A 27,885-nucleotide genomic window follows, 5' to 3' on the forward strand; every position below is an offset into this window, starting at 1 on the left:
AGGGGGAGGAGATTCCCAGTGTTAAATCCGTGGGTTCAAGAACACACAGACACTGAAATTGTCAACCTCATACTGAAAACCAGATTTTGATAGTTCTGCAGACTCAGCATTCCCTACTTGGTTCACACTACTAAACTCAGGGTGCTTTCAGACATACTAAATAGCGCACTCTCAGTCCACAGTCCATCTACTTTGCAACGGGATCTTACTGTGAGAAATGGCAAAATCTACTTACAAACAGTCACTCTAGTGGACTGAAACGGCATGTTCCTGGATGTGTGAAAGGAAGATCAATGTATCTGGAACTAATTTCATTTCCAACTCTGCTTTCTCAGCTCAATGGTTTCCAGTAAGAGCATACTCCAAGAGAACCTCTGATAATCCAGTATTTCTATGGCCGATTCCCACTTGATTCCACAGGAGACATCCAAGGATCAACTCAGCTAACGCCAAAGCTTCTACTGTCATGCAAGACATCATCTGAACAATACGCACTCCTGTCTGACTGACTGAAGAAGAGGTGGGTTGTTTAGAATTCACACCTCCACAAATGAAAGCACAGAGAGCTCTTTGCTTGTCAAACACCAACTGGATTGTGGTCCCTGACCCAACAGAAGACCGCCTGGTCTCAACCAGAGTCAGGGCGATTTCGGTCCTGGCCCCTAACTGGTGGAATGAGGTCCCAGAAGAGCTAAGGGCCCTGGCAGAACTAGCTCAGTTCCACCGGGCCTGTAAGACGAAGCTATTCCGCCAAGCGTTCAGTTGAGGCCAGGAGGAGTTTACCGTCTAATGACCCACCCTCTAGCAAACCCCCCCCCATTGAAAGGGTACAGAGGAGAGCGATGGGGATGATCTGGGGCCAAGGGACCAAGCCCTATGAAGATAGGTTGAGGGACTTGGGAATGTTCAGCCTGGAGAAAAGGAGGTTGAGAGGGGACATGATAGCCCTTTAAGTATTTGAAAGGTTGTCATTTGGAGGAGGGCAGGATGCTGTTTCTGCTGGCTGCGGAGGAGAGGACACGCAGTAATGGGTTTAAACTACAAGCACAACGATATAGGCTAGATATCAGGAAAAAATTTTCACAGTCAGAGTAGTTCAGCAGTGGAATAGGCTGCCTAAGGAGGTGGTGAGCTCCCCCTCACTGGCAGTCTTCAAGCAAAGGTTGGATACATACTTTTCTTGGATGCTTTAGGATGCTTAGGGCTGATCCTGCATTGAGCAGGGGTTGGACTAGATGGCCTGTATGGCCCCTTCCAACTCTATGATTCTGTGAAAAATCTGATGAGTTGCTGAAGAGTTTGAGATGTATTTATCAGGATAGGTAAGTGGCAGGGTAGGAGGGGATCATGGGAGGAAGCGCTTCTGCCCCCCCCTGGACGGTGTGCAGCTCTCAGTGACTCACTCCACCAGGAATCTGGGTGTGATCTTGGATGCTTCCCTTATGATGGAAGCCCAGATGCCAGAAGCCCAGATCTATGATTCTAGATCACAAAGGTAGTGCGGCTGACATTTTAACACCTCTGCCAAGCCAAGCTACTAGCGCCGTACCTGGCCCCAGAACACCTAGCCAGTGATCCATGCGACCATCACCTCCAGACTGGATTTCTGCAACTCGCTCTACGCAGGCCTGCCTTTAAACTTGATCTGGAAACTAAAACTGATGCAGAACGCTACGGCCGGGATTCTCACTAGAACATCATGGAGATGTATTATCACTAATACATCTAAATAAATAAATAAGTACCCAATGCTGTTTTATGTACTTTAGAGTTATGTTTTATTGCTGTTTTATTGGAATAATATGGCTTTTAATAGCTGTGAGCCATTTATTAGATTAAAAGGTAAAGGTATCCCCTGTGCAAGCACCGAGTCATGTCTGACCCTTGGGGTGACGCCCTCTAGCGTTTTCATGGCAGACTCAATACGGGGTGGTTTGCCAATGCCTTCCCGAGTCATGACCCCCCAGCAAGCTGGGTACTCATTTTACCGACCTCGGAAGGATGGAAGGCTGAGTCAACCTTGAGCCGGCTGCTGGGATTGAACTCCCAGCCTCATGGGCAAAGCTTTCAGACGGCTGCCTTACCACTCTGCGCCACAAGAGGCTCTATTTATTAGATTATCTAATAAATAAATCTAATAAATAAATTAGCAAACATAAAATCTGTAACCATAAAAAAGTGAAGACATTGAGCATACACAAACTAGCAGGAGAAGTTCCAGAAGGGCGGTGCCTACTAAATCTTTAAAAATCAGTTTTTGCAGGTCAGGCAAACTGAATCTGTGGCCAATTCAGCTGCAGTTCTCCAGTGATGACCCACCCAGTAACAGTTATCAGTCCTTCTCCCTGATCCCATGTGCTACTTGTTTATATGTTTCTACTGAATTATTTTACCATTTTAAATGTCCTTGCTAATTGTTCTTGTGTTCTAATGTTCACCTACTTTGGGACCAGGACAGGGTGGAAAATGTTGTAAGTAAAATAAATAAATAAATCATAGAGTCATAGAGTTGGAAGGGGCCATACAGGCCATCTAGTCCAACCCCCTGCTCAAATCTACATCTGGTTATTGGAGGAGGATTAATTTGTCACTGTTTCTCTGGAGAAGGAGAGTTTTGAGGGCCTCGTGCAGCATGACCACCCCCAAGAAAAAGAAGAGCTGCTTTTTGTACCTGCTTTTCACTTCCCAAAGGCGTCTCAGAGTAGCTTACAATCGCCTTCCCTTCTTCTCCCCGCAACAGACACAATGTGAGGTAGGTGAGGCCAAGAGAGCTCCGAGAGAACTGTGACTGGCCCAAGATTACCTGGCTGGCCGCTGGCTTTAACCACTACACCAAGGTCACCAAAATGTAACCAGCATGATATAGGGGTTAAGAGTGGCAAACTCTAATCTGGAGAACCAAGTTGGATTCCCCACTCCTCCTTCCCATGTAGCCAGCTGGGTAACCTTGGGCCAGCCCAGTTCTCTCACAGCTTTCTCAGCCCCACCTGCCTCACAAGATGCCTGTGGGTAGGGAGAACAAAGTTTGAGTCCAGTGGCACCCTTAAGACCAACAAAGTTTAATTCTGGGCATAAGATTTATTTATTTAATGTGTATATCGCCCTCCCATGCAGGCTCAAGACGGTGTACATTAATGGTAACAACAATCAAATAATTAACACTAAAAACCTTTAAAATTACATTTTTCATTTAAGTTCCATTCAGCTGTCTCGTCAGGGTTACTGACATAGAATCATAATTGATGTTTTCCGTGGAGGTTTTCTATTGGGGGTAGCGATCTCATGTTGCGATCTCACTGGCCCAACCAAAATCCTGGGGGAAGAGCTCCCATCTTGCAGGCCCTGCAGAACTGCACCAATTCCGAGAGGGCCTGGAACTCCTCCGGGAGCTCATTCCACCTAGTGGTGACCAGGACCAAAAATGCCCGTACAGTAAAGGGGTATGTATAAAAAGCAGCCAGCGTGGTATAAAGAGTGGTGAACTCTAATCTGAAAGAACATGGTTTGATTCCTTATTCCTCCTCCACAGGAAGCCTGCTGGATAACCTTGGGCCAGCCATAATTTCTCTCAGAGCTCTCTTAGCCTTGCCTGCATCACAGGGTGTCTGTTGTGGGGAGAGGAAGGGAAGGCGATTGTAAGCCACTTTGAGATTCCTTTGTGTAGAGAAAAGCAGGGCATAACACCCCCTCCCCTTCTTCTTCAAAAAGGTGGTACCTCTTAGAGACACAGGTCAGCTGGGGGCAAATAAGCATTCTTTTTGGGGGGGGAGGCTATGCTTTCTTGCTTGGCATGAGGTGCTGAACTTTCTTCCCATTGGGCTTTGCACCAATGAGGAAGGTAGAGTGTGTTGATTCGGTCCGCTCTGCCTCAATAAACAGTTTAGATTAGCGGTCCCCAACCTTTCTCAGGTCAGGGACCGCCTCCGGAGTGAGGGAAGAGCCGACGGCCCGGGTGCTGCGAAAACGCACATGCGCAATTGCCGCGCATGTGTGTTTTCGCCACCAGGTGGCGCTAACGTGCACACGTGGCAACTGCGTGTGCGCGTTATCGCCACGGGGGGGCGCTAATGCGCATGCGCGGCAACCGCGCACGTGCGCGTTTGCGTCACCGCCATGCCGGCGGCTGCGCCTGCCTCTTCCCTTCTTTCTTGCTGCCGGCGGGGGGAGGCAGGTGTGGCCTTTGCGGCCCGCCACCGGGCCGCGGACCGGGGTTTGATGACCCCTGGTTTAGATGACAACTGACCACCATAGGTTGGTGGAACTGTGTACAGGAACACGGCAACACGGCAACACTGAAACGACGAGGAGGAGGTGTTCTTGTGACTTGTCGACTTGAAGGGAATGCGAGAAAGTCTTCCACCACCTCACCGGAACTAAAGGCCACAGACATGGACTGGGCCGCCGTAGTGCATCACTAAGATATGTGGCCAGTGGTAAGTTGTAATCGGTTGTAATCACTGTCCCAATGCTTAGAGGTCAGGATAGGGCCAGGTAAGGCAGACATCTGGAGATATGACCTCCTCGCTCTCCCTTCAGGAGCAAAGACACCCTGATTGAAGGAAGAACAGGTTTGTTTCTTAATAGCCAATCAGCCATAGAAAAGTTAATAAAGGTGTGGACCTTCTTTCTTTCACAGTGTCCCTTGCCTTCACTCCAGGGCGTAGCGGACAAATAGTGTTTTGTGACTCTGTAGCTAAAGCAGCACAAATGGCAGGGGTGTGTATGTGTGTGTTAGGTACCAAATTTTGTTGGCTGGTGCAGATGAAACTTAGGGTCCCTTTTAACCACAGTGAAGAAAATGGGTCTGTGTGTTTCTTACAGCATCTTCCTTTCCAGGAAGAGTAGGAGTAGGAGGAAGAAGAAAACAAGTTGGTTTTTACACCCTGCTTTTCACTACTCCAAGGAGACTCAAAGTGGCTTACAATCACCTTCCCTTCCTTGCCCCACAACAGGCACCCTGGGAGGTAGGTGAGGCTGAGAGAGCTCTGAAGGAACTGTGACTGGCCCAAGGTCACCCAGCTGGCAGCATGTGAAGGAAGAGTGGGGAATCAAGCCCGGTTCTCCTGATTAGAGGCCACTGCTCTTAACCACTACATCACACTACAGGCTGAACAAGGTTTAAGAAGTACATCAAAAAGCACATTACCTGCCATTCCAAATTAATAAGCATTTATTTTCACTCAGGATTTGAAACCTGCTTGAAACCCAGAATCTAGTTAAATGAAAACCTTAGTTAAGCAAACCTTGAATTGGTAGTGGCAAGCTACTTAATCAGGATTAAGGCAGGAATTTGGCATGGGGGGGGTCCCCATTAGTCTGATATACCCCTCTAACCCCATGAACCTCAGACAAATGGGGAAAAGTCAATAATCAAGGATCCTGTAAAGCAGGGGTAGTCAACCTGTGGTCCTCCAGATGTTCATGAACTACAATTCCCATGAGCCCCTGCCAGCGTTGGCAGGGGCTCATGGGAATTGTAGTCCATGAACATCTGGAGGACCACAGGTTGACTATCCCTGCTCTAAAGGGAAAGCAAAGTAATTTCAGCTTGACTCTGGTCCTAGAAGCTAAGACATATGCAAAACTATGCATTTCCCTTCCCTACAATGCTCTGATATGTAAAATATAAAGGTAAAGGTAAAGGTATCCCCTGTGCAGGCACAGAGTCATGTCTGACCCTTGGGGTGACGCCCTCTAGCGTTTTCATGGCAGACTCAACACGGGGTGGTTTGCCTGTGCCTTCCCCAGTCATTACCGTTTACCCCCCAGCAAGCTGGGTACTCATTTTACCGACCTCGGAAGGATGGAAGGCTGAGTCAACCTTGAGCCGGCTGCTGGGATCGAACTCCCAGCCTCATGGGCAGAGCTTTCAGACTGCATGTCTGCTGCCTTACCACTGTGCGCAACAAGAGGCTCTGATGGAAAAGCAAACATCTAATCCTCTAAACCAGGGGTAGTCAACCTACAGCCCTCCAGATGTCCATGGACTACAATTCCCATGAGCCCCTGCCAGCATACGCTCATGGGAATTGTAGTCCATGGACATCTGGCCACAGGTTGACTAATACTGCAACCCTCAACAAAGCCCCACGCAGACATATAGGGACTGTTTATTCTGTTTTTAATGCTATCAGTCAAATTATTTTGCAGAGAAAGGGTCAGATCAAATTTATGCAGCCGTTGCCGCCAATAGCAACAGAATCACAAAAATGCACAGAGGTCTTCTACAAACAATGCTGTTTAATGAAATCAAATAGCTGTTCTCAAGAGGAGAAAGCAAACTGTAAGCACCACCCACTTCAGTGATATTTGCGTCCAGTGTAAACATTTATGACGCCATGCTTCAAGCTAAATTAAAGACCAGGTTCGCACATCATTGACATTTAATTTTAATCTGGCAGTATTTGCTTAATCTGGCAATTGTAATTGAAAAGTCAAGTGACACAAACACAGCCCCCCCCCCATACCACTTCTAGAGAAGCCCCCTCACAAATGATCTTCCAGGGATATTATCTCTGGATTCAAAGCCAACCTACAAACTGAATTCTCAAAATGATGTTAATTCCAGTTCTATTGTTCAGGTGTAAAGGTGGATGTATTTTATGGAAAATACATACGTTTCATATGAACTGAGCTTGGGAAAGATGCAGTGGCCATTTAGACACTTTTTTAAAAAAGAAAAGTCACCACCAAATCTTTAATTTCTATATAATGTTATTGGCTTTGAGCAAAAAGTCTACAAACCTCGGAAAGGACACTTTTTTGTTTAATTTAGTTCACATATGATGAGCCTGATATCATCAACTCATGTTTCTTTAAGCTAAATTCTACCTATCAAAATTGTGCCAACCCTTTCTTTTTCCAACCCTCTAAATTTATCCCTCCTCAAGAAAGGCTTTTTGATGGATAAAGAAAGACATTTGCAGGATTAGGAGTAGAAAGTGAACCGGGAGCTTAGGGAGTCTGCAGTCCAAAAATATCTTCAAAAGAAAGAGCTCATAAACAAAAGAGGCACAATATTTAGCTAACATCTGAAATGTTGCAGATTGCTGGATTCTGATCTACGTTGTCCTTCATCTGCTAAGCTTTCCAAGGTGCCATTTTCTGATCACTTGTGTTTCATCTGTGGCTCGAGAAAACAAATACCATGAAGCTCACCATTTCAATTAAATGTTGAGTTTACTGTTTTAAAACCAGTTTTAAGATAAGTTAGCAACCCATTTGTCCCAGATCAGCCCGAAGGGACGTGAAGTGTCCAAGGTGCTTACCAGGAAGACAGGAGGTTCAAGCATGAAGTGAAAACACTCCTTCATAGTATCGGGCAACAAAACTCCGCATAATATAAAAACAAACTGGTTGAACAAACACCCTGGATAAACACTAAAAACCTCTTTTAGGGTGTAACACTGTCTAACAAAATCCACTATTACGATGAGTGAAATCTACGCACCATTTAACTGCCGTAAAGGCCCCCCCCATGAAAAATAACTTCTCTTACTACTGCCAAAAGTCTAGTTAATACTGATTTAAAATTTAAAGCCAGCTTGTAATTTCAAAAATGAGTCACTGATTTGAACGACGCTTCATCGGAGGGGGGGGGGGTCATGTCTGCGTTTACGATTTATACGAGTTTCAGCTTGAGGCTATTTAAACCAGCTGAGTTATAAACTTTGAGAAGCGAGGGTTTAGAGTGGAAACGCTGACAGACCTTGAACTCTTTGCGGTGCTACCGAGCACGGCTTTACGGGTTCGCGAGGATTTTCTCGGGCTGATTAAACCATCTTAAATTCCCCTAGTTTTGGTTTGTGACACTTGATGCAGCAAAAAGCATCCAGGTCTCTGTAATTGAAAACTGCGACTACAATCGGCACTCATTGTGGGACACTCCGACTGTGTTCAATATGATCTAAGGAATGGATGTATCGGTTTATGAGAAAACACCAAAAGGAAACAACAAGTGTCTAGATGTCCTAGTCCCACCACCTGATATAGGATTTGTTGGAAGGCAATTTTTTGGGGAGGATTTCAGTCCCATCATTCCTACACACGTATTACTAAACCACTGCAAACTCCGTGTTAATTAATATAATTATTGACATTCCTTCCTTTTAAATTTGCTTGCAGTTACAATACTACTCACATGTTATCCAGGGCAAGTGGCTTTGTAACCAGCTGACCTTTAGGGTCATTAAGCCGGAATTTTAAGAAGATTCAGACACACGGATACAACTCCACCTTCCTCCTATAAAACACAGACGCCAACACTCTTATCACGTTTGGCCTACGCAACTTTTTAAAAGGTGTGATTAAGAAAACACTATTTCCAGACTCCCTTTTGTACTGCAACAGAGCAATCGTAGTATTAAGACGCTGCTTCCGAATCAGGGCTCTCAATGTCTCGAGAAACCCCAACGTATTTACACCCAAATGCAAAAAGCACTCTGGAGTGGGTGACCTGGCTTGCTCTTAAGCGAATGCGCATTTTTTGCCTATGGCTGCATGGGATTGTGATTTTGAAAATAAAGGGGTGGCCTGTCAAAGTTCAATCCATTCCCCTCGATAAATTCAGATGCTACAGGAGAGTTTTGTGCAAAGGGGTTCAGTCTCAGCAATGAAAACCAACGTGTTTTACCAACACTTCTCCCCCTAGATGAAGATAGAACAAACACTGTTTGTAACATGCAAACGTTGCCCAGATAAGACATGTTAGGGAGGCAGTCTACATCTTAAGCACACTGATCTAGAAATAAGTGCTGACAGACCTGATTTCCAAATGAGCTCAAAGGCTCCCCATCCCCGTTATTACTTGGAGGGGGCATGTCCCTCCATAGTACATTTATTTCATCGGGAGTCCACCACCCAAGGAATAAGCAAACTGTCCTACCCTGTTACTTTACACAAGAAAACCCTAATATTCATACATTACAGGAATATCAGTGAAACAAGTTAGCCGGTTCGACACCCCTGTGATTACCTTATTTTTTTGCACTACATAGCTGTATACAACGCATGCATCCTGGTCATAGATTATAGCTGTAAAGGCTGCCCGGAATCACCCTGTTCAGCTGTGCGGACATAAATCCATGTTTGTGGACACTCTGGTCTGAAAACCTTAAAGCGCTACTTCTGATCTACCAGCCAGCTAAACACATTCTAACTAATATATCATCTCTTTCTGTGTTTTCATATGGTTCAGAGACTGCATTCCTCACACGATCGCTCTAATCCAGGGGTAGTCAAACTGCGGCCCTCCAGATGTCCATGGACTACAATTCCCATGAGCCCCTGCCGGCTCATGGGAATTGTAGTCCATGGACATCTGGAGGGCCGCAGTTTGACTACCCCTGCCCGGCAGAACACTGATGAAAACGACAATCAATTCGGATCTCCACACCTCTGACCTCACCCAGCTTTTGAGTACATCTGACAAGTTAACCAAAAACTTGGGGTGGGGGTGGGAATGCAAAACTGCAAGTGCATATACACACACACACAGAGAGAGAGAGAGAGAGAGAGAGAGAGAGAGACACTTGCTCGTTCTCCATACATCTGATTTCATCTGCTATCGGCAACCTCTACAGTGCTACGCCAAGGCAAGAAAGCTGATCACAATTGCCTCTTAAGGCACAGATCTCAGCTGCCTTAGGGATGATTACAGAGTGGACTGAGGCTTTCAAGAAACCAGGTCAGTGGACTGAGGCTTTCAAGATCTCCCCCCCCCCCCAATATTGTTTCTGTCGTGTTATGACAGGGACCAAGAAAGCCAAACAGAATGAGCTAGTCCAAAACTCCACAAACCCTTCATGCATCAGACTCTTGAGAACGGTTGGAGCAAAAGAACTCCGAGGTATGTAAGAATCACTGTTGCCTAAGCCAGAATTCAGAAATTTAGAAAGTGGGGGTTGGGGGTGAGATTGGAGCCTACATTCTCCACTTCCCTCCGCTCACCCCCCCCCCAAAAAAAATAACACCTTAGTAACATCTTGTTTCCCCTTCCAGACCCCACATGGCTTTTATTTAGTGCGACACATGATTGAAGAACGTGGCATTCAGAAGTCTCCTGCCTGCAAGAACTAGTCTCAGCAGTACCCCGTGGGTACCCAAACTCCTCATCGCTAAGACAACTAGCCCTCCAGACAATCCACTGGCAAAGGGAACAGGCAGAAGTTTGGGAATAGTGCAGGAGAGGGGCAACACCCCCCCCCACCAAAGAAGCGGAAAATGGAACCGCAAACGTTGGGGGGGGGGGTTCACACGTTGGCAGACAAATTAACAGCAGCAACCCCTCTTTAAACCTGGGTGGGATGTAGTATTGAAATTACGCACGAGCCTTCTGAGAACCCTGGCAAAATCAGTCCAAAAATTTGCCCAGCAGGAGTACGGCACAACTTCCAAATTGGAAGGGGGGGGGAGGGGACCCTCACAGGTCCCCACATCGCCCACCCTTTCTTTCCCCAGTTCAAAGGGCTTTTCACCTTTGCTCTGTCAACAAAGCCCCCTTTCTGGGAAACACGGATGTCCAGACGGCGTCTAAAAAGATCCGTTCCAACTAGCACCCAGGGGAAACACACCCAAGGGCCAAAAAAACAAACAAACAAAAAAAACACCCTCCCAAGGAACCCGGAAACTTTTTTGCTGGATTTCCCCCTTTTAGGAACACGAGAGCATCCAAAATAAACTCCACAGGAAGGACTGGCCACTTTGTGTTGTGAGTCCAGAAAGTCTAATGTCACTCTGAGAAACCCTAAATGTCACACACCCTAGATGTCACACACCACTAGAGGGGCAGGATGGAGGGGGGGGGGATAATGATGGAATATGATCCTTTTGCTTTGAGATGATCCTCTTGGGCTGAGCTCTCTGACCACCTGTTAGGGCACAAGGCCACCCCTTGAAGGGAGCCACTGCCCACAAAGGAACATGGAGGGTAACTGAAAGGGATTCCAACCCCCCCCCCCCCACCAAGCACTGAAGGGGATTCCCAAACCACTCACCCCAATGCAAGAGCCCCAAAGGTCCACTTAGGACCAAATGCATTTGGCTTCCCACCTAGAACCTACCAAGTCCCAGAGGGCTGCTTTTCTTAGTGGGCAAACTTAAGGCCAGGGCGACTGGTCCAAATCTAAAGTCCTGTATCCTTTTAGTGGGAACCACCTGAAGGAGTGGAGATTTGGGGGGGGGGAGCAGCAGCTGCTCGGCTGGGGTAGCAAAACGGAGAAGGAAGTCAAGGAGAGGGCGCACAACAGTGTGTGTGTGTGTGTGTGTGTGCGCGGGGGGGGGGGGAGGAGGCCATGGTAGCCCCCCCCTCTCCCTCTTTCTGCAGATGCCAGGAGGGGAACACACTCTGGGGGGTGGCCTCAGGCCCTAGAGACCACCACAGGGGTAGTCAAACTGCGGCCCTCCAGATGTCCATGGACTACAATTCCCAGGAGCAAATGCTGGCAGGGGCTCCTGGGAATTGTAGTCCATGGACATCTGGAGGGCCGCAGTTTGACTACCCCTGGACCACCACAAGGGATGCCTCCGGAGCCACAGGGGCAGCAGAAAACCAGTGTGTGCGGGGGGGGGGTGGTAACAGGTCAAGTGTCAGTCTAGGACCCACATTTTCCCCTGCATTGGAAGCTCACCAGCTCGGGCGGCCACACACCTCCCCAGCCTAACCTACCCCACAGGGTTGTTGTGAGGATCAAAAAGAGAGATGAGGAAAACTCTAGGAGGAGGAGAAGGAGTCGTGGGGGGGGGGGCAAAAGCAAAGCGGCTTCTGCAAGGTTCGGGGGGGGGGGCTCGCCCTGAAAAGGGGCCGCCAAGGAGGCGCCCGGCACCCCGCCGTCGGCTGCTTACCTTGAAGGCCACGGGGAGCGTCTTGTTGCAGCGCCAGTGCGAGGGCAGGACGGAGCAGAGGAAGTTGGGGCTGTCGGTGCGCACCAGCTCGGCCGGGTGGTCGGCGATGATCTCCACCATGGTGCGGTTGTCGTGCGGGCGCAGCCGGGGCACCGCCGCCGCCTCCTGGTGCTGCTGCTGCTGTTGCTGTTGTTGCTGCTGCTGCTGCTGGGCGGCCGCCGCCACCACGGCCGCCGGGCTCACGTCGCTCATCTTGCCGGGCTGCAGGCTGCTGGAAGGGGGGCTGAACCTCCGGCTCGTGCTGGGATCTACGGGAATACGCATCACAACAGCCACAAGTTAGCGAGGCGCGCACAGGGGGGAGGCGCGGAGGAGGAGGAGGAGGGCGCGGGAGCGGAGGGGGCAGAGGAAGGGGGTTGGGGTGGTGGGGGGGGGACCGGGGCAAGCGGGGTCCGGACAGCCGCCGGCCGAAGGGTAGGTGCCGCCGCCGCCGCCGCCGCCGCTCGAAGAGTCCCCGTGTGCGGCCGGCGGGCGGGCGGGCGATGCTTGGTGCGCGCTGCGTGCTGCCCAGAGTGTGCCGGCGCCGGGCTTTGCCCTCCCCGCCGTCCTCGCAAGCGCCGCTTCTGCTGGCTTGCTGGAGCGCGTCTGGGGCGGGCGGGCCGGGAAGGGCTGGGCTGGGCTGGGCGCTTCGCTCTCCGCCGACTTGCTGGAGCGCCTTCCGTCCCCCCTTCCTCCTCCTCCTCCTCCTCCTCCTCTGACTCCGGCGGCGGCTTCTTGCGCGGAGGCGTGCGGGCGGGCCGAGGTCTCTGCGGGGCGGACGGGGTGGCTCGGCCGCCCGTGGGCCGGGGAAGGTGCGCGCCGAGGGCCGCTTGGGGGAGGGCAGCGAGCCGCGGACGCAACAGCTGCGTCGCCCTCGTCCTCTCCTTCGGCCCGGAGGCGGCCGGCCCCGGAGGCCGAGAAGTGCAGGAGGGCAGCGCCGGAGCGAGGCCGAGCGGGACGCTTCCGACGGGCGAGCGGGACCCGGCGCGTCCAGGAGCGGGCGCGGGCGAGGCGAGACGGGGCTGGGCGCGATCCTGCGGCTGCGGCTGCGGCGGCGGCGGGGAGGATCCGGCGCTGGGGGGAGGGGGAGGGGGAGAGGGAGGGGGGGCTGCCAAAAAAGGGGAGGCCTCTCCCTTCAGGGACACGCGCGGGCCCTTGACAATTAAAAGTTGCAACTTTTGTAAAATCCAAAAAAAAAAAAACTTCTTGGAGGGAGAACGGGGGAGGGGGGGCGGGAGAAGGAGGGGGCGGCGCCGGAGGGGGCCGGCTGGGTGGGGCTCCCCCGCCCCGCCAAGCCAAGCCGTGCGACGCGGCCGCCTGGGAGGCCGGGGCTTCCGACGAGTCGGGCTTTTGTGGTTTATATAGACGGTCGGCTGCTGGCGAAGGCGCTCCTGGGGCCCAGAGGCGGCACGTGGTGCCTCGAAGCGCTCCCCTCCTCTCCCCTCCCCTCCGGCCAGGAGCCCCTGAGGTCTGCCCGGGCAGGAGGGCTCTTCCCCGGCCGCCCCCCCCCCGGCGCCCCCTCCGATCTTGCACCGACGGACGCCTCCGCGGCCACCCCCTCCCTCGCGGACCCCCGGACGGCAGAGGCGCTCGCTCCTGCCTGGCCAGTTTTGGGGGGGGGAGGAGGGGGCGCTCCCCCCTGGCCCAGGCCCTTGGCCCCTGCTCCGGGGACCGGCCCGACCGCCTTTGCCGCGGAGACGCTTCCGTGCCGAGGACGGGGGTCTGCAGGAGCGCAGCCCACCTGGGATAGGATGCCGGCGCGCCGTCAGTTCCGTGTCAGCAGCGTCCAGCGGTTGGGGGGGGGGGAGATGGAGGGAAACTTAACTGTAGCTGGAGAACTTCTGGGGACCCTCAAAACACATTTTGTGTCGCAGGGTGTCTCTGTGTGAAATGGCAAGATCTACCAAGGTGGGACTTCCTCATGAGTAGACACATGAGTAGCCCTGCCATCTTTCCCACTTCCCGACAGGGGCCAAGCAAAGCATGATTCTCCTCTGCCCCCTTGGCCCTGGGCATCTGATGTACAAGCAAGGGTTGATAAGGGGGAGGAGGTCACCCATGCTTTCCCCTTTACCCGCTGGTCTTATCCCTCCCCTTTTCGATTCCAGTGAAAGGCTCCAGGTCTCAGCTTTGAAAGGAAATTAGCCATATAATGACCCCCCCCCCCAACCTCCTCGCCTCCATGGACCTGTGCTGTTGTGGATGGAGCCCAAAACCAGGCTAGTGTGCAAAGGGCATTTTAACTGCTGTCTGTCCCGTTCCCCTTTTTGTTTACTTGTAAACCCTCCGGCTGTGGACCCCCAAGAACTGCCCCAGGTTTGGGGAAAAGGAAATGGAAAAAGTCTGCAAACTTCAAACACACCGCATTCTGCTAGGTTGAATTCCTCGGATTTGGGATTTGTTCAACCCCAAATCGTTACCCGAGAGAAATAAAGCCCTGCTGATTCCTTCGGGATTTGTGCTCCGACCTTCTTAGGGTTCTCTTACTATTACCGTCCCACTGAATGGTTGATTTGCCATTTGGGCCACTGGATTTTCCTTTAGGAGGCTTGAGCCCAAAGGCAAAGGAGACTTGCAAAATTAACACGATTGCTGGTGGGGTTAAAAGAACAACAGGGACCCCCCTGGTTTTGAGCAAAGGACACAGCAATATACAAGCCTTTGCTGCAAACCGAACAGAAGATTTCAGAAGTCTGAAGATACTCCTGGAAACTCCCATTGGTCGGCCCACTTAAAATAGTCCGGAGGCAGTGCTAATGTGGAAATACTGTTTCCCCCCCCCCCTCACCAAATGCCTCCACCAAGTTCTTGACTTTTGGCAAAGACCCTCCTTGCACAAACATCTCTCTGCCGGACGCTTTACGCATTTGCCGGCCACTTACTGAAACTGGGATCTGACCACAGTGCAAGACATTCGTCCTTCAGCATTAGGAACATCTTTTAAAGCAGGGGTAGTCAACCTGTGGTCCTCCAGATGTCCATGGCCTACAATTCCCATGAGCCCCTGCCAGCAAATGCTGGCAGGGGCTCATGGGAATTGTAGGCCATGGACATCTGGAGGACCACAGGTTGACTACCCCTGTTTTAAAGTGAACCTGCACTCTCGATCCTCACCGCTTCTGCTGGGAAGTAAATCTCAGTTGATTTCAGGGGGGTTGGCTTCTCCATTTTAAGCATGCTCAGGACTGCAGCGATAATATTTATGGAGATGAGTGACGGCCGTATGCATTTTGCAGATGTATTGTGTGCTACTGATCTGGAAAATCCAAACCATAAATATCACGGAGAAGTACCCGGGGCAGCAAGTGTTTCCTTTGGCTTATTCCGGCTTGCACGTTAAAAACACCGGAGTGAACAGGAGGGGCGGGAGATGTCAAAGAGCTGGGATGATTTAAAGGGAAAGTGTTCAAAAGGAAACAAGGAGGTGTGATCCGAGCAAAATGCATGGCTTCTAAATCCTGTGGATTTGTGGGGGGGGGGGACGACTGGGACAAGTGCTTAACTCTTCTCGTTCCAGTCACAGAATCGTAGAGGTGGAAGGGGACCTGCAGGCCATCTAGTCCCGCCCCCTGTTTAGTGCAGGAGCAGCATCAAGCATCCAGGATCTGTATCTGTCCAGCCGCTGCTTGAAGACCACCAACAAAGCAGGAGCCCGCCACCTCTTTAGGAAGCCGATTCCACAATCAATATGGGTTTAGCTGAGCCCCGCTGATCAAGATGGTGCCCTAGGTCAGGGGTAGTCAACCTGTGGTTCTCCAGATGTGCATGGACTACAATTCCCATGAGCCCCTGCCAGTGTTTGCTTGGCAGGGGCTCATGGTAGTTGTAGTCCATGAACATCTGGAGGACCACAGGTTCACTACCCCTGCCCTAGGTAGGTCAGTGGCCCATTGATAAAACCATGTTCACAAGCCGACAGAACCCTTTTTAACCTAGCTGGGGAACATATATGGGGGTTTGGCCAATAATGGGTATTATTCCACCTCAGCCCTGACCTGCCTGGCCCCAGCCTGGCTTGGTTTCATCAGATCTCAGAAGCTAGGCAGGGTTGGACCTTGTTAGAACTGGGTAGTCCAGGGTGGTTCTGCAGAGGCAGGTAAGGCCAAACCACGTCTGATTGTCTCTTGCCTTGAAAGTCTCTTGCACTTTCCACCACCATCCCGTCCCCAGTGAAAATGTGTACAGCAGCAGCTTCTTTAGACTCAGTTTTATTTACACTCTTGGTAGGGGTTCTTTATAATCTGCTTTTCTCACGGGGACTGAAGGCGGGATTCAGTGCACTCAGGAGAAGGGGACTTTCAACAAGGACAAGAGTTTTAGACGTCTGGAGCCCCCAGAAGGAACGGCAACTGGATTTTCAGAGGGAGGTTTTTAAAACTTCATATCTGGGATGTTTCTGTAGTGGTCAATGATATCGATGAATAAAAGCCGGTGATAGTGAAACTCTTAAGAAGAGAGGCCTAATGCCTGTTCCACACATCATTTTCACAACTGCTTCATGATCGAAGAGAGGCTGAGCGTGTATTTATGGTGAAGTATTTTATTATTATTATTATTATTATTATTATTATTATTATTATTATTATTATTATTTAAATTTCTTTCCCGCCTCTCCCAAAATGCTTGTGGCAGGTTACAAAAGGTGCATAAACCCCCCAGTAAAATTACCCCTTAAAAACAATCCAGCTAGTCTATAAAATGCACAGCAATCCGTACAAAACTCCCAAGATAAACGGCAAAAATCACAACCAAACCCACCCCCCAATATCACCCCCAAGGGGTGGACGGTGGGGGGTACTGATCTCAATCCGTCAATAGAGTAACCCAAGGGGGCGGTTCTAGATCTTCCTCAGCGTGCCGGCCTCAACCATAGGCCTGGCGGAAGAGCTCCGTCTTGCAGGCCCTGCGGAATGCCGAAGTATGCTCGCTCTTTGCTAATACAAATAAAGCTCCAGTGAAGGGTTGCTGCTTTGAGCTGGGAGACCCCTGGGGAGGGGGGATTTCACCAGGGATCAGTTCCAAAGAGCCCACCCTCCAAAGCAGCCCTCCAGGGCAGTGGATCTCTGGATCTCTGGAGCTCAGGGCCCGGCTGGAAGCTGGCAACCGTAACTTCAGCAACAAACAAGGTTATTTTATGTGGCCTACTACTTATTGCTGTTGTATCATTTTGAACCTTTTGCACCAAATCATTGCTCACTGCTGTAATGAAACACCACAACTCATCCATAGAACCAAAAGATTTCTAATTCATTCTGGGGCCATTGATTCAGGCTAAGACCAGACAGAGGAGAGAACTCGGCATGGTATAGCTTGATGTTGTCAGATCTTGGAAGCAGGGGTAGTCAACCTGTGGTCCTCCAGATGTTCGTGGACTACAAGTCCCATGAGCTCCTGCCAGCAAACGCTGGCAGGGGCTCATGGGAATTGTAGTCCATGGAAATCTGGAGGACCACAGGTGGACTACCCCTATGCAATGACAAACCACCCCTGTTTCTCCTTTGCCTTGAAAGACCCTTGACTTGAAAGACTCTTGGATCGCATTAATCACATGCACACAAGGTGTGGCATAAACTGCAAAGTGTAGGAAAGTGGTCCGACACCCACTGCTTTTACTAGCCTCTCTGGGTGCCAGTGCCTTATGACGCCTCTCCCTTCTACCTTGAGTTGACAACTTGTCCAGCTATCAGCACACACCCGGATCTCACCAATTTGTCAAATATTGTTACAAAATATTCTGCCTTTGATAGAAGAGGTCATAACCACTTTCGCCTTGCCCCCAAAGATGGGCAATGCAGGAACAGAACCGAGAATAAAAATTCGGGTGTGGTAATCAACGGTGCCATAGATGATCAGAAAAATGAACTCCGAATAATAACACAAAAATGAAGTCCCGTAAAAAGAAGAAAAAGAAGAAGAATAAGAAGAGTTGGTTCTTATATGTCGCTTTTCCCTACCCGAAGGAGTCTCAAAGCGGCTTACAGTCGCCTTCCCTTTCCTCTCCCCACAACAGACACCCTGTGAGGTGGGTGAGGCTGAGAGAGCGCTGATATCACTGCCTGGTCAGAACAGTTTTATCAGTGCCGTGGCGAGCCCAAGGTCACCCAGCTGGCTGCATGTGGGGGAGTGCAGAATCGAACCTGGCATGCCCGATTAGAAGTCCGCACTCCTAACCACTACACCAAACTGGCAAAAGCATGCAGCAATATTGCTCCTGCGCAAGGCTCAAGTCCACCCTTATCAGCACTGGCTCTCCTGTGACTGATCGAAAAGGAGATTTGCGATGGACTGCATTGCAGTCACAGAGCCAAGTGCGGAAACCAGAGAGCCCAACGTGGATTTAATGTGGTGCTTCAAATGTGGATTTATATTTTGCCTTTCACGGGTCTTCATTTTTGTACCATCGATTACTGTGGAATTAATGTTTCTGATAATATCTTGCACCTCTGATTACCATGTCTGAATTTGTACTCTCAGTACTGTTTTTGTGTAGCTGTTCTCTTTCCTGAGAGTTCTCTCCCTGGGCCAAGGCCTGAGGCAGTGAAGTCTGTTTTAGAGTCCTTCATTTTGCCTTCATGTGAATTCACAATTCACAATCTCAGTGTTGCCCTAGCAGTCCCTGAGTGCGGAAACTGCAATCTACCTGAATCTGTCCCGGGAAGGAGCCATAGTTCAGTGGAACAACTTCAGCTTGGCACATGGAAGGTCCCAGGTTCAATCCCTGATGTCTCCAGTTAAAAAAAGACTAGGTAGGCAGTAGCTGATGTGAAAAATCTCTGCTTGAGACCTTGGAAAGCCACTGTCAAACTGACAGCTTCATGTCTGCTCATGAGTGAATTAAGATTAAGTCCAATTTGTGCATAACTTTGCCATTAAAATCAAGGGGACCTGACTTCCTCCTTTCTAAGTCCACTTTCTAAGCAATGCTATCCTCTTTGTTTTAGTAGGATCGTTCACCCCAATTTCTTATCATCCTACAAGGCTAAAGCTTGCAGAGTGGAGAAATCGGAAGTGGCCACACTGGGAACGGGACTAAGTTTATCTCCATAGTTTTCTCGTTCGCACATGAAAGTCCAACATGGTGTAGCATTCAGAGTGCTGGACTCGGATCTTGGAGTAGCATTGAACAAATATTTTCTCTTCTGGAATGAATAAAGTACATTATAAAAACAAGGGTCTATTCATTCAAAACGTGGAGTAAAATGATTCATGGAAAACTGAATTGGGTAAGGACAATTCCTGTGAATCATACAGACAATATATTTTTTCAAGAGCATGTTGGTGGCTATATACAGGTACGTGTTCGACAATGATATGCAACCAAAGACTAGTATAGAATCCCACGTGACAAACACAATATTCAAAACTGCCGGTGGCCTTATTGTGATGATGTCAAGCTGCTTCTGTCCTTTCATTTGCTACAAGAACTGCATTTCCCATTTTCGGCTTTTATTCTTTCCAACCTGTCCAATGGGAAAAAACTGAGATACATGTGCAAACGGGAAGCTCGCTAGTATTAGCTATATTTTCATTTTGGTTTGTTGCAGTAAGAGGCGTTTCGAGTGCAGCTTTCAGAAACATGCCAACATAGTATGACTTTTATATATGATGAAGGTCTATTTCATTTTCTTAAAGCAGTGGAATAAGTATAGAATTTGCCACCCCCTTCTATTTTCATCAGCATTTCCAGATTTTATTTTATTTTTTAAGAAACATCCTTTTGGCTCCTGAATTCCCACTTGTTTGACACTTCTGCATAGAATACTTTTGCAGCATGCCTTGGAATGCTGGCAAACGGTATTTTCTGTCCTTGTTGTGCATGCTGGTGCACGATAAACAACTGCATACATCCAGTACGTATCTCCTCTTCCATTCTTGACTAAATTTCCAGAATGAAATAATTTATCTTGACATTTTAATGCCTGTCTTTAGGCCAGGATAGAATACTACGGAAAGTTTCAAATAAATTGGAGGTAGCATTCATCAGATAGGATCTTTGATGGGTTTTCTTGGTATCCGGAAATGGATTGTGGACAAGAGACACCTAGAGTCAGGCACAGAGACTGACAAGAGAGAGCCAGTTTGAGCCAGTTTGGTGTAGAGAGCCAGTTTGGTGTAGTGGTTACGAGTGCGGACTTCTAATCTGGCATGCCAGGTTTGATTCTGCGCTCCCCTACATGCAGCCAGCTGGGTGGCCTTGGGCTCACCACGGCACTTATAAAACTGTTCTGACCGAGCAGTGATATCAGGGCTCTCTCAGCCTCACCCACCTCACAGGGTGTCTGTTGTAGGGAGAGGAATGGGAAGGCAACTGTAAGCTGCTTTGAGCCTCCTTCGGGTAGAGAAAAGCGGCATATAAGAACCAACTCTTCTTCTTCTTCTACAAGTCCATGCGCATATGCACCATTCTTATGACAGCTATACTTCCTGGGTCTAAGTTGGTATATTTCTGGGGGTGGGATTGGGTTGCCAATTCCAGATGGTGTCTGGAGACCCTCTGGAAGTACAACTGACCTACGGACAACAGAGATCAGATCACCGGGAGAAAATGGATGCGTTGGAAGGTGAACTCTGGCAATGTTTTGCTGAAGTTGTTCCCCTCCACAAACCCCTAACTCCCTCAGGCTCCACCCCACAAATCTGTTCCGTTTAATATTTCTGGTAAGGCCTAAGAGGAGGCGCTGGTCTCATGGTTCAGCACTTAACACCCACTCAGGGCAGCTGTCCTGCCTGAGTGCCTTCTCCTCCAACTGCCTGCCTGTCTGTCCAACAGGCAGCCAATTGCCTTCTGGCCCCTAGCCCTGACCACCCCTTCCTCCTTCCAATTCCCTCTGAGGCTGCAGATTCCTGCTGCGTGAGAACTGCCCCTGCCAGTGAGTTCCCTGCCTGGGGGCCTCCAGCCTGCAGCCTTTCCAGGTTCTTCCACCCCCACCCCCACCCCCAATCTAGCAGCCATTGTATTCCTGAATGCAGCAGGCTTTGTCCCTAGTTCCCAAATATTTCTCATGCTGGACCAGGCAAACCTAGATTGTAGGTTTGGAGCTTCCCCCTCCAAGCTGGTAATTTTTTAAAGATCTATTAAAGAGTAATGCTTGGAGAGTTTTCAAAGTTTGCACAAAATGGAAGAATCTCAGGAAACCCTCCTGCCCGATCTGAGCTTTGCCCACAGAAGCTACTGGATAGAGGAAATCAATCTTAACCTCCACAGGAGGCGAATCATTTCTGTAGCTAGGTGATATATTGCAGGAACAAAGTAGAAAGCATGGAAATATGGAGAAATGTTTATACAGGATAGGGTGGCACAGCTTCTGCTCTGCTCCTCTATGACTTTACCCACAGCCGTTCAAAACGCCAGTTATGACCGAAGCAAAAATGCACAACCTGTACGAGACGAAGAGACATCCTGTATGTCCCCGCACTCTGGGGTTCCTTTGGACTGGGTTCGAAATATGACATTTGTGTGCCAAGGCCACATAAAGTGAACATAAATATATAGAGAGGAGGTTGTTACAGCTCCCCCCAACACACACACACACACACACACACACACACACACACACAACCCAGTAGAAGAGCATCTTTGAGGGCAGGCCAGCACAACCAGGGAGCCTCTGAGCTGACACAAAGGAAAAACCAAGGACATTTCCACACAGCAGTTTAAAAAGCGTTATGCCAGCTGAATAGCAAAGCAATATTTTTTTCACACTTCCCAGCCCCTCACCTTTTCTGGTGTCTTGCCTTTGCCACATTTTCACATGTCTTACCCTCCACATCTGCTGCTGGAAATGGTGGAAGAGAGCAGCGTGCCTTATACGCATTGCACTTCCGCCTGTCCATCAATGTAGGCAATCAACCCCCTTTCTCCATATTTTAAAGGTCCTGCGATGTCCGCTCTTTTTTTAAAATGCATACTTCTCGCTTGAAATGCCTATGCATAGAATCATAGATGCATAGTGCTTTTTTTTTTTTAACACCAACCCTTATGGGATCACAAGTCCTTTGAGTCTTTTAAAAATTCCTGATTTGGAGGGGGGGGGGACTTTAGAGAGGCATGCTTTGTGTTACAACTTTGAAAAAAAATCTTTTATTTTTGGCATTGCCTGCACGCTTGTTGGCCTGTTTGATGCTCCAGGAAGTTAGCAATTTTTAAAAGAAATTTCCGTACCCGGGAACAAGGGAGAAGGAGGCGGGTGCAAGGGTGGGACAAAGCAGGTGCTTTTAGCATGTTTGAGCCTCCATAACTTCCCTCTGCTGGTTGCCTGCTGCTTGCTGTCCAGTAGCTAGTACCAAATAGGTTGGTGAATCCACTTTACGTGATTCCCCAACTAGTACTTTAAAACGGAGGATGTAGCCGGCCGGTTGGTTCCTGTCCAGATGCTGGATGTTGGCGACATCATATGGAGGGGCCAGAATATAACAACTATGTAAGGCAGGGGTAGTCAAACTGCGACCCTCCAGATGTCTATGGACTACAATTCCAGTGAATGATGGTAATGCTATAGGATGGTAATGCTATAGAACACGGGTGGCCAAACTGTGGCTCTCCAGATGTCTCCAGTGCTGGCAGGGGCTCATGGTAACTGTAGTCCACGGACATCTGGAGAGCCACAGTTTGGCCGCCTACGCAGTATGGAGTCCATCCTCCAAAGCAATTGTTTTCTCCAGGGGCACTGATCGCTATTGTCCGGAGATCAATTGAAATTCCAGAAGAGCCCTGGATTCCAGCAGGAGTTTTGCAACACTCTCTGTCATGTACCATGCAGTCCATAATATCTGGAGGATCATTGTCCATGGGGTCGCGATGAGTCGGACACGACTTTGCACCTAACAACAACAACAACATGATTCCACTCTTGTGTTGAAGCCTTAACAACCAAAAAATATGTCACAGCAAGCGTTGTGCCCAACTCGGTATCAGCCAGAAGAAAAAATGGCAGGGAAACAGAAGAAGCACCAGAAGCAATCACTGGCTGAACACAAACATTTCTCAAAGGAATAGGCTTGCCGGTCTCCAGGTAGTGCCTGGGAATCTCCCAGAATTACAACTGGTCTCCAGGTAAAAGAGAGCAGTTCCCCCAGTGAAAATGGCTACTTTGGAAGGTGATATGGCATTATACCTCACTATTATAGTCCATCCCCTCTTCTCTCCATGCTCCACCCCCAAAATCTCCAGGAATTTTACAACCTAGAGTTGGCAACCCTACAAAGGTTGCATTTGAATATATGAGCTGATGGTTCCATTGTATCAGACCCACAAAGACACTATGTGAGTAAATTGCCCCCCAGAATCTATACAGCAAAACAATGGGAGGACAATAATTTAATCTAGGAAATAGAAAAGGCCTACAGTACCAAGGGATGATCAATTGATAAGAATAAATTGGAAGTGTGTGTGTGTAAGTGACATCAAATTGTAGCCAACTTATGGTGGCCCCATGGAGATTTCAAGGCAAGAGGTGTTCAGAGGTGATTTGCCATCACATCTCTCTGTATAGTGACCTGGGAGTTCCTTGGTGGTCTCCCACCTAAATACTAGCCATGCATATCTTCTGAGATCGGACAAGATCAGACTAACCTGGGCCACGAAGGTCAAGGCTAGATGGAAATGAAGAACATGGAATTTCCATGTCCAGAGGCTGCATGCAGTTGAATAATGCTACAACCCAGTTGGTGCTGGCCTAAATCAAGCAGCCCTTGGGGTGGCCTAAGAACCTTTGGTTACATACTTGGCCGGAAATTCTTGCACTTCTTGTGGGCTTTCTAGGTCAGCCATTTTGAGAAACAGGATGCAAGAGTAAATGGACCTTCGATCTGATCCAACGGAGCTCTTCTTATGTTCCCTGAAATGCCAAACAATGGTCTACTTAAAGTGCCCAAGCCCTTACTTTTTTGTTTAAGGACTCCTAGGAAACATCTTTGGCATCCATAACTGGATCCTTCCTTCCTCTCCTATTGGCATTATGGAACTCTCAAGCAAAGATCAGTCTCGCAAGATCAAAACAGGCCCAGCTGGTGTTCAAAAAATGCCAAATTGTAGTGGCTTAACCTAATTACCACCACATCAAAACGGCCGAGGAAATTGGTCTTGGCTTTTTTCACGGACGGTTATTTATTTATGAATTTTATCTATTTGCCTGATTTATCTCCATGTCTCCCCTCATCCTGTAGATTTAGGATGGGTCACAAACGAAAGGCACTTAAAGCTCATATAAGCAGAATGAAAACAAAAACTAAATCCAAGCGAGCTAAAATAAACAAGACGGCGGGCTTGAGCCTTCGCTTTCGGAAGCCAGTCCAAACACACACAACTTGACAAGTCTTTTTCGAGTCTTTGAAAATGAAAAATAGGTTGAGTCTCAGAGTGAAGTTTCCAGAGGTGGGGCCTGGAAGCGGCCCGAGACGTTAGGACAGCCCTGGAGGGAACAGAGTCAAATGTGGTCACTGCAGGGCTTGTAGATTTGCTAACATCCATTTCAGGGATGGAGTTATTTTGGAACGACCACAGGTCTCCCGACAACAGAGAGTAGCTGCCTTGGAGAAGATGACAGGGGTAGCAAAACTGTTGCTCTCCAGATGCCCATGGACTACAATTCACATGCTTGCAAGGGCTCATGGGAATTGCAGTCTGGAGAGCCACAGTTTGGCCTCCCTTGCTCTATGGCATGGGTCTCCCCTTACCTATCAACACCTTTCTTTGCACCCAAGTGTTTTTACAAAGGGTGTGGAGTTGAGCCAGGTCAGGCTTTTGCCCAGCAAGGCTTCTGATTGGCCAGGGGAGATTTGATTGGCTGTGCAGATTTTTTTTTTTAAGTTTCTTCTGCAGAAGCTGCCACCACAGCACAAGACTCTTCACTGTGGCTTTGCCTACCATGGTAAGTCAGCGTTCCAGAGGCACCAGCAGGCATGGAAATGTTGGAGAACCCTGCTGTATGGTATACTACATGATCTAGGACAGGGATTGCCAAACTGTGGCTCTCCAGATGTCCATGGACTACAATGACCATGAGCCACTACCAACTGGCAGGGGCAGTTGGTCATTGTAGTCCACAGACATCTGGAAAGCCACAGTTTGACCAACCCTGATCTAGGAGGAACAGAAGTCTCTCAAGGGACAACTCCTAAACTTCTATTGTAGCCACCGGACCCAGTTGTCGTTGAATCCAATCAAGTGGCCTCTGGGTTGAAGAACCTTCAGGGATGTACTTGGCCAAGAGTAAGAAGTTACTAGTGGCTTTCTGGGGCCCTCCACAACATTCCCACAAAGTTTAAGGTCACCCCCCCCCCCGAGTAGGACTGCCACCAAGAATGTTTCTTCATTTTCTAATACTACCTGAAGTTTGTAGAAGATAAACATATTTTTCCCTGTTCTTTTTACATACTGTCCCCTCAAAGTATTCCAAGTGATTATTTCATGAATCCTTACAACACCCATGTGAGGAACTATCCCCATGGAGATGGAGGAAAGCACTATGAGAAGCAGTGATTTACCAAAGGCCATTGAATTGATTCCTACTCTTATTTGAACTAAATAGGGTTTGCCAACTCTGGGTTGGGAAATTTCTGGAGGGGAGGAACCTCAGTTCCATCAAATTACCATCACATTACAATCAAATTCACCTTCTGAGGCTATTTTCTCCAGGGGAGTCAATCTCTGTAGTCTGGAGATCAGCTGTAATTCCAGGATATCTCCCAGCTCCAATGGGAGGCTGGCAATCCTGGTTCATTGCTTATGCCTTTAAGCATAAAGCAGCAGAGTGCTCCATGGCCCCTGCAGAGTCTAGAAGAGGGCAGTCTTGCTGAAGTATTTAGAGCAGGCTATCTCACGAAACCCTGGGATTTCCTGACAGCCCTGGAAGGGTTTCTCACATTAGGTGGGAGTGAATTAATTTTTAATATATATCTTAAATTAAAAACAATTATCGGGTGATATGACCAACTGTTGACTTGCCCCCCTTCCCAAGATGATGGGCCTGCAGGGGCTAGGAAGGGAAAGGGCCCAGGCCAAAGAAATCCGTGCTGACCTGGTGATGTCACATCCAACAGGAATGACTGGGTGATGTCACTTCTGGTTACATGTGACTTATGGGGGCGTGGCATGGCGGGAAGGTGTGGCCTGCTGACTTCACTTCCAGGGTTTCTCATAGCCAGAAGAATGTTTCAGGGGTTTCTCAATCGTAAAAAGGTTAAGAGGCTGATTTAGAAGGTCTCTTCTGACCATTTTTAAAACCTTAATACTTTGGTGCCAATCCCTTCTCTTTCTAAGCTTGAGCCTCTGCATTCAAGAGCTCATGAATCCTGCCATCTGAAGGTGATTCAATAGAAGGCACCTTCACCATATGATTGATGTCTTTCTTGATTTACACCTAGAGCGATTCCACAAATACTGCAAGCACTATACTAGCAAGGAAGAACAATGACACAACTGTTATTGAGGTTGCACAGCCTTCACTTAGTAATGGATTGTTGTGTCACCTGTCACTAATTAGCATCACACACAGATACACAGAACCCCCTCGAAATTCTAGTATGCTCTTCCTCTTTATTCCAACTAGCAAGTATAATAGCAAGATATATGTTAACTGGGAAAGTTATCACTCTTTATGAATTATAGCACACTTGCCCCTTTTAAAATGTGGTATCTGTCCATCCGTCCGTCCGTCCGTCCGTCATCTCTCTCTCTCTCTATCCATCCATGCGTCTGTCTGTCCTTCCCTCCCTCCCTCCACCTGTCTGTATTATTAACTTTATTTGTTACCCACACTTTCTCTACAGAGTGGGTTATATGAAACAACCTATGACAGATAAAAATATAGTCTACAACAGTGGTCAAAAACCCCCGGTCTGGGGACCGGGACCGGTCCGTGGATCAGTTGGTACTGGGCCACGGCTTGTCCTCCTCCCCAGCTGCTGCCCTGGGGGCTCCCCCTCAGCGTGGCACAGCACTGCTGGCAGCGCCCCCCAGCAGGTGGCGGAAAGTCAGGGGTGCCAGTGGGAAAGCAAGTGGAGCAGGGGCTCAGACAGCGGCGACGTCCCTCGGCAAAAGACTACCCACCCCAGGGCCTCAGTAAAATTGTTAAGCGTTGACCGGTCCCCGGTGATAAAAAGGTTGGGGACCACTTGTCTACAATATATAATTAAAATCTTAACAGCCAAAATAATTTTACCTTTCAGTCTGTCGGTCTGTCAGTAAAATGCTGCCTGTTTGTCTGCTATCTTCATGATGCAATTTAATAATTTACTACTAATTTACTCTCTCCTTATATCTGATTATTTCTGTTTAATTGTCTGAGGAAGCGTGCCTGCTCAAAAAACTCACAGCTTGAATAAAACTTTATTGGTCTTAAGGGTGCCACAGGACTCAAGTTTTGTATTGCAGTGGAATGTCAGTCACCAACAACAGAATTTAAATTTGACATCTTATTGTGAATTTAGGCACACGTTTGCTAAATGAACTTAGTGCTGAGCATCTGGATTTGCAAAACTTTATACACAGTTACCCGGTTCAATTCGAATTATGCTACACAGTGATGTTGGCACAGCCCAAAGTGAACAAGCGAAGATACCCACTCGCTTATATGCCAAATAGGGATGACAGCCTCCAGGGCATCCTCTGGAATTACAACTCATCTCCAGGCATCTCCAGAGATCAATTCCCCTGGAGAAAAGGGCTGCATAGAAGGTGGACTGTATGGCATTATACCCCAACTAGGAGGAAAGCCCATTGTATTTCTGAATACAACAGGCCACCCCCCACCCCACCCCCCACCCCTGGGCAGGCCAGGTAAGGCCTGGGGAGGCCTTGGTGGGCCTTTTTGGGGCAGGGAGGAAAACACTGGGGCAGAAGATCACTCCACCACCCCCAAAAGTCCCAAGGAGGCCTCAGTGGGCCATTTTAGGGCAGAGTTTCCCCCCACCCACTGCCTCCAGCAGCCAGGGACTTCGACAAAGCGGCAGAACTGTGAAGAGACAATTAGGGGTGGGAGTTCTAGTTTGATTGGGTGGATGGCC

At 48.8% G+C, this 27,885-nt stretch overlaps 1 protein-coding gene across 8 annotated transcripts in view; it reads right to left on the reverse strand.

Moving 5' to 3' along the window:
* RUNX2 (RUNX family transcription factor 2) overlaps positions 1-27,885 on the reverse strand; it is a 317,078-nt gene that overhangs the window by 206,802 nt on the left and 82,391 nt on the right. For all 8 annotated transcript variants that reach the window (XM_077317537.1, XM_077317552.1, XM_077317570.1 and 5 more), the window contains one exon: positions 11,842-12,149. In XM_077317537.1, coding sequence (XP_077173652.1) covers positions 11,842-12,149 — 308 coding nt within the window. The remainder of the gene's footprint in view (positions 1-11,841; positions 12,150-27,885) is intronic.

The sequence above is a fragment of the Paroedura picta genome, chromosome 1, assembly GCF_049243985.1.
Source record: "Paroedura picta isolate Pp20150507F chromosome 1, Ppicta_v3.0, whole genome shotgun sequence".
NCBI lineage: Eukaryota > Metazoa > Chordata > Lepidosauria > Squamata > Gekkonidae > Paroedura > Paroedura picta.